Source organism: Humulus lupulus, chromosome 8 (genome assembly GCF_963169125.1).
Source record: "Humulus lupulus chromosome 8, drHumLupu1.1, whole genome shotgun sequence".
Classification (NCBI taxonomy): Eukaryota; Viridiplantae; Streptophyta; class Magnoliopsida; order Rosales; family Cannabaceae; genus Humulus; species Humulus lupulus.
In genome coordinates, this window is record NC_084800.1 from 39,514,151 (window position 1) to 39,520,406 (window position 6,256).

A 6,256-nucleotide genomic window follows, 5' to 3' on the forward strand; every position below is an offset into this window, starting at 1 on the left:
ATAATAAATATCTAATATTATATTCATTTTCACAATAAATAATATTGAATTTGATCTTAACACGTGTCAAAACCATACAAGCAAAGACTTTTATAAAAATATTCCACTGTGTTCAAATTATCCGCCAAATCATCTAAAAAAATAAAAAAGTCCGCCAAATCATTCTTTGCAAAAAAAAAAATATATAAATTAAAAAAAAATATCGTCGGAAGATTTACGAAAAATATCGAAACAGTCCCTTGATAATGGCAGTGGCTCTGAGCGTGAGTGAGTGGCCAGACGTGGATTCCAAAGGGCAAATTAATTCCAGTTAATAAAATATTTTGTTTTGCCAAAATGAAAAAGAAATAAATACTATTTAATAGACGAGATTAGTTTAATGACAAGGACCACGTCAGCCACATGACGGGTGGGAATATGTTGGACCCTAGACCCCTGGACGCGTAGATCGACTTATCAACAAACACGTGTACGGATCAAGTAAGCTGGAATAAACAATTTTATGAGCGCGAATATCGATGGGCCACCTCAACAACCACCACGCCCCTCGTATATACGGCGTACCGTATAAAACCGCTTATGCCGTAGACACGTGTACGATGACGTGGAAGTTGCCTCGGCGCTCTTCTTCTTCTTCTTCAGCCCCCACCTCTTCTTCCCTTCATTCTATTTTTTCTGTGTGAAAAGAAAGCCACAACGTTGTAGAGAGAGAAAATGCCATTGACGATAATTGAAGCTCTTAGGAATAATTTATCAAGAAATTTGATTTGGAGGTGGAGATTTGTATTTTAGAGTCAGAGGTATGTTAAATTTGTAGTTGAAGTTCTTATTTTTCCTGTATTATTTTTTCTTGTAGATTTAGAATAATGTTGCCGCGATTTTCTGTTTTTATTTATTTGAGAGAATTTTCAATTTGACGAAAATGAGGTGCAAACTATGTGGAAGAGTTTAAATTCCGGAATTTTTTGTAACTTTCAAAGACAAATGCAGGGAGCAATAAATTTTTTTTGTTTTGCATTTCATGTTTTGTCATTTCCAATCAAACAGAACAGAAATCTCTAGTATTATGAGTGAAAAAAATAGGTAGAATTTTTTCTTCCAGAAATGAAAAAATAGAAGAAAACGAAGAAGAAGAAGAAGAAAAGGATGATTAAAGTTGAAGCTTAATTAGATCTTCGACATAACAGGATTTTTTTGTTAGAAGAGCGCAGTTTCATTAGCTGATTCATTGTCTATGTTTTCCTCAATTTCTATATCTCTTTTTCAAGAAATTCAAGTATATTTATGAACCTTAATCTATGTTTAAAAGTTGATTGCTTTAGATTTGTAGGGGATAAATAATTATATAAACAGACAATTAAAGGGTTTAATTAGTATATTGTCGTACTTTTCTTCCGAGGGTGTTTTTGTCTTTTAGCATCCAGATTATCCGTTTCATATAAAACTTTCTTACCTCACTGACACCTCCTTATTAACACTGAGATGGCGGAAAGACTATACTGACCTTGGATTTGTCGTGTATTATCGATTCTGTAATTTCTAGATTGAATGTTTTTTTTTTTTTTTCAGGAAGATTGGTTTGTTCATTTCATTTTTATCTAAATAATTTTTTTTCTATATCTTTAAGGTAGTAAAATACCTGTGCATTCTTCAAGGAAAAGGATACCCTAATAATAAATAAAATTTAGAAAATAAAAATGGTTTTTTGTTTGTTCATACGTGGGTAGTAATATAAAAAAATAAGATGAAGACTTGGGTTCTGCTTCTGGTTGAACTTTTCTGGTTCAGTTTTATATACCTGAAAAGCCCACGTGCTACTTAACGAGTTAATGTTTCCTTTCCTTCGTGATAGAAATATATTTTACTTTTGAAATCCTTGCTGCTTTAGTGTTTTTTGGTCCTAAATAATTTTTCTTCTGTATATTAAATCCATTGATAAAGCATATTAGAAAATATTTCCAAGTTTAAAAAGCATCAAACCACCGTGGACAATTAAGTAATTTGCATATCATTTCTGATTTCAAATCAATGGGGTATGTGTATCATCAATTCATAATACACTGATCTAAGCTTCGAGAAGTCTTCAGTGTTAAGACACCAGTTGAGAGGTTGCGTAAACATTAGGATCAGTTGTTTCTCCTGTGAATATTATTTTACAGCAGAAACTCCTGATCGGTTCATGTTTCTTTGTTGTATATATATTTTCTTTCAAACATTTCTTTGCGTGTCGCGTATTATTGAGCATATTCGTATGTTGGTCGTTTGGTTTTGAAACAAAAATTAACAGTGATTTAGCATGTGTAGTGATATATGACCAATGAATCAGTTTAAAGTATGCAACTCTAATATCATTTGGGTTTTGTTCTTTTTGTTATTTCTTATTCACCACAATTTGGCATGTGTACAATTTGATGCAGGGAGCTACGTTGATCATCAAAATATTAGTATAGCAGTGATTCATCCGTCAAGAAAGCTCCAACATCTCCTTGAATTGTATTTGAAACAATCCAGGTTGGTACTGGACAATGGGAAATGACGAAGATGGAAAGTCTGCTAAATCTGAGAAAACATCACCGCCTGCAACCCCGGTAAGTTGAGTGTAGAAATTTTCTCATCTGATAGGCAAAAAGCATTATTAGTTTTGTTTGTTATTTGTTTAATTGTCTTAATATCTCTGAAACATTAAAGAGCTTTAGGGTGGTGGTCTGTTGAATTTTTATTTAGGTTTCTTCTTTTATAGATGACACGATTAATTAACTTTTTTCTTACTATTGGTATATCTTTTTGTATCTGCAGGATCAGACAACTCCTACCAATCAGACCAACATTCACGTATATCCTGATTGGGCAGCCATGCAGGTTATCTATCTGCCTTTCATGTTTCGATTAAACAAATTATTAGTAGATTGTATGTGCTTTGGTCCTAGTAAACATTTCAAAAATATTTATTGCATTTTCAGGCATATTATGGTCCAAGAGTTGCTCTCCCCCCATACTACAACTCAGCTGTAGCTTCTGGCCATGCTCCTCATCCCTATCTATGGGGTCCACCACAGGTATTTTCCAATGCATCAAAGCATTAAGAAGTTCTCTCTTGAATGTTGTGATCATCATTTTTTCTTCGTGTTGTAATATCTGACTTGTTCAATTAATTTTTCCAGCCTATAATGCCCCCTTTTGGGACGCCTTATGCGGCAATCTACTCGCATGGCAATGTCTATCCACATCATGGTCTTGTAAGTGTTTATACTTGCCCCGTTTGTTGTAGATCTTAGGTGCTCATAGTTTGAGTACAAAAGTCTGTAATTTTCCTCGTCCCTCAAAACTAGCCTATCCACCAGAAATCTTTCAGTTTCTACGTTAAATTAGATATATGCTTGGTTCCGTCATTGTTGATTCACCCCATTTTCATTTTGTTTCTTTTCTGCCTAATAAAATTCAAGCATTTGTATCCTTAAGTTCCTCTCTTACTTAGCAGTTTTCCTTTCCATTTAGGGAACACATGGTCAAGGGGTTCCATCATCGCCTACTGTAAGTATATCCTCTTCTTTTAGTTCCATCATGTCTGTACGTTGAATGCATTCGTTAGTAAATGTGGAGTTTCTTGTAATATAATGCAGCTGGGTGTTACTCCTATGAGTGTGGAAACGCCTACAAAATCATCTGGAAATTCAGAGAGAGAGAGTGAGAAAAAGATGAAAGGGTTTGATTCACTTTCCATGTCAATAGGCAATGGTAATGTTGAGAGTAGGGCTGATCTGATGCCATCACAAAGGTTTGTTTAAAGAGTTTCTCTTCCCTAATTTTGATGTCCTTAATGTTTTGTTGTGGACTAATCTGGTGGTCCTCAATGAATTAGAATACTACATGTGTCCAGGAGATTTTTCTTTTGTAAATGGCCCTTTGTAGAATACTAATTTGAAATTCTATGAATAAATTACAGTACGGAGACAGAAGGTTCAAGTGATGGCAGTGATGGGAATACTTCTGGGGTGAGGGATTTCCCCATTTATTAACATCTATATGTCACGCTGACTGTTTTAGAACTTATATAATTTGATGATGGATCGAGTTTTTTTTACAATAATTTGTGTTAATGTTCAGGCAAATCAAATCAGAAGAAAAAGAAGTCGTGAGGAGACACCAACTACAGGTATTAGTTTTTTTTTTTTCCTGAGTAGTTATATCTTTAATAATAATAACATAACGGATCTTTTTTCACTACTTTCTACCCTGTAAGACGAATTGCCACTTGGTGCAATGGCAAAAATGAATATTATACATTGCATTCGAGTAGCACTTTTTTTTATCAAGTTTTGGTCCTTCTGAACCCTCAACACTATAATAGGGGATTATTTGCTTTTACACAACTCCACAACGATGGCTTTTTTAAACAACTACTTGAACCTTGTATTGTAATCTTTTTGTGTTGGATTATGCTCTGATGCCCGTATCTGGTAATATTACAACAATAGGAGATGAGAAATCTGAGAAGCAGGTCAACTCAGTTTCTGATAAGACAATGGGTGCATCTCTCTCTGCTGCTGGCTTATCAACGAAGTTGGTTGGACCTATAGTTTCTCCTGGTATGACCACGGCATTTGAACTCAGAAACCCTACTAACTTGAGCCCCAAGACCAGTCCTGGCTTCAACCAAACTTGTACAGTATTGCCTTCGGACTCCTGGGTGCAGGTATAGCCTGGATATGCTATTATCTTGTCCAAATATCTTTATTGTTCTACTCACTTTTTTCCAGTAAAATCTTTACTGTGGTTATTGGAATATGTTTTCAGAATGATAGGGAGCTGAAGCGTGAAAGAAGGAAACAGTCTAACCGAGAATCTGCTAGGAGGTCAAGGTTGAGGAAGCAGGTACGAGATAATGTGGAATTGCCTTGTTAGATTATATACTGTAGTCTTCTATGATTTTATTGTTTTTTTCGTGAAAAAAAAAAATCTTCTCTAATTTTACTAGGCTCAATTTTTATTTTTACTTTTTCATGCTCAGGCTGAGACCGAAGATCTTGCACGCAAAGTTGAATCATTGACTTCTGAGAACGTAGCACTTAAAGTAGAATTAAACCGATTAACAGAAAACTCGGAGAAGCTGAGGCTTGAGAACACTAAACTAGTGGTACATTCTTTGTTCATTTCTTGAATTACGACTTCCAACAACTGATGAATTTTCCCAATAATATCAGTGCTTAGTACTTGAATCTCATTTGGATAAACAGGGTAAGCTTGAAATCGCACAACTTGGGCGAACGGAAGAGATCGTAATGAACAAGGTCGACAAGAGGACTCAACCTATAAGTACAGAAAATTTACTGTCTAGAGTTAACAACTCTGGTTCCATTGATAGGACTGCCGAGGAAGACAATGGCATGTATGAGAAAAACTCAAACCCAGGGACCAAGCTACATCAACTCCTGGATGCAAGTCCGAGAGCCGATGCCGTCGTGGCGGGCTGATCAAGGGACTAGTTTTTGGGCGGTCTCTTTAATTATGTAGTTTTGGCATATTTCAAGCCCAAAATTACTGCTAACAATAAGCAGGAGGAGAATGATACGGCTCAACAGAAAAACCCATTTCTCTAATTTTTACTCGCGAGTTAGGTGTCATGTAAGAACTGATGCTTTCCTAATTATTAGAATTTTAGAGTGCTGAAATGGCCTCTGAAAGGTAGTTGTACATTGAAGAGGTTCTTAACTTTATAAAGATTTAGAGTAGAGTAGGTGAGAAACTGTTTGGATGTGTCTTGTGGTGGTGTAATTTTATTTTATTTTAGTGGTGAAATGTGAAAGACTGAACTGAAGGCCATGCCATGCAATATGTGAAAGAGCAAACACTCGGTGTACTCTGCCAACCTGGTGACTTATATCTTGGCAAGATTTGTTGCTTGGTTGTTTCTAATTAAATATTGGTTAATGGGTATTTTGCAAACTATACTGTGTTCTGTCATTTAGTGTTTAATGAACAAATGAAGAGTCTTTCTCATTAAGATGGTTGATGCTGGCAAATTATTGTAGAAATAAAATGGTAAAGTGACCAAAATGAAGAATATTGTAAAATAATTAATTCGAGGAAATATCATAAAATCAAACCAAGTATAAAATAGGTTTTTAAAAGTATCTATTAAATAAGACAGTTATTGAATGACAATTTAAGCACATTTGTTGTCCCTCTTAACAAACTGAGTATAGTTATTCTATCAAATAGATCACCATAATTAAGGAAGTTCGACCACAAGATAATT

The 6,256-nt window shown here is 34.9% G+C and overlaps 1 protein-coding gene across 2 annotated transcripts; it reads left to right on the top strand.

Annotated features, from left to right (window-relative positions):
- The first annotated feature begins 617 nt into the window (after positions 1-617).
- On the top strand, positions 618-5,943 carry LOC133796906 (common plant regulatory factor 1-like). Of its 2 annotated transcripts, none has more exons than XM_062234605.1 (13): positions 618-800; positions 2,418-2,588; positions 2,797-2,859; positions 2,961-3,056; positions 3,162-3,236; positions 3,496-3,531; positions 3,621-3,775; positions 3,944-3,992; positions 4,105-4,153; positions 4,476-4,693; positions 4,795-4,872; positions 5,009-5,134; positions 5,235-5,943. In XM_062234605.1, exons 2-13 carry the CDS (start codon positions 2,526-2,528, stop codon positions 5,469-5,471), a joined length of 1,245 nt encoding a protein of 414 aa, XP_062090589.1. In that variant the 5' UTR covers positions 618-800; positions 2,418-2,525; the 3' UTR covers positions 5,472-5,943. The 2 variants fall into 2 exon arrangements, with proteins under 2 accessions (XP_062090589.1, XP_062090590.1); XM_062234606.1 differs by lacking the exon at positions 618-800 and adding an exon at positions 1,806-1,825.
- Positions 5,944-6,256: the final 313 nt, after the last annotated feature.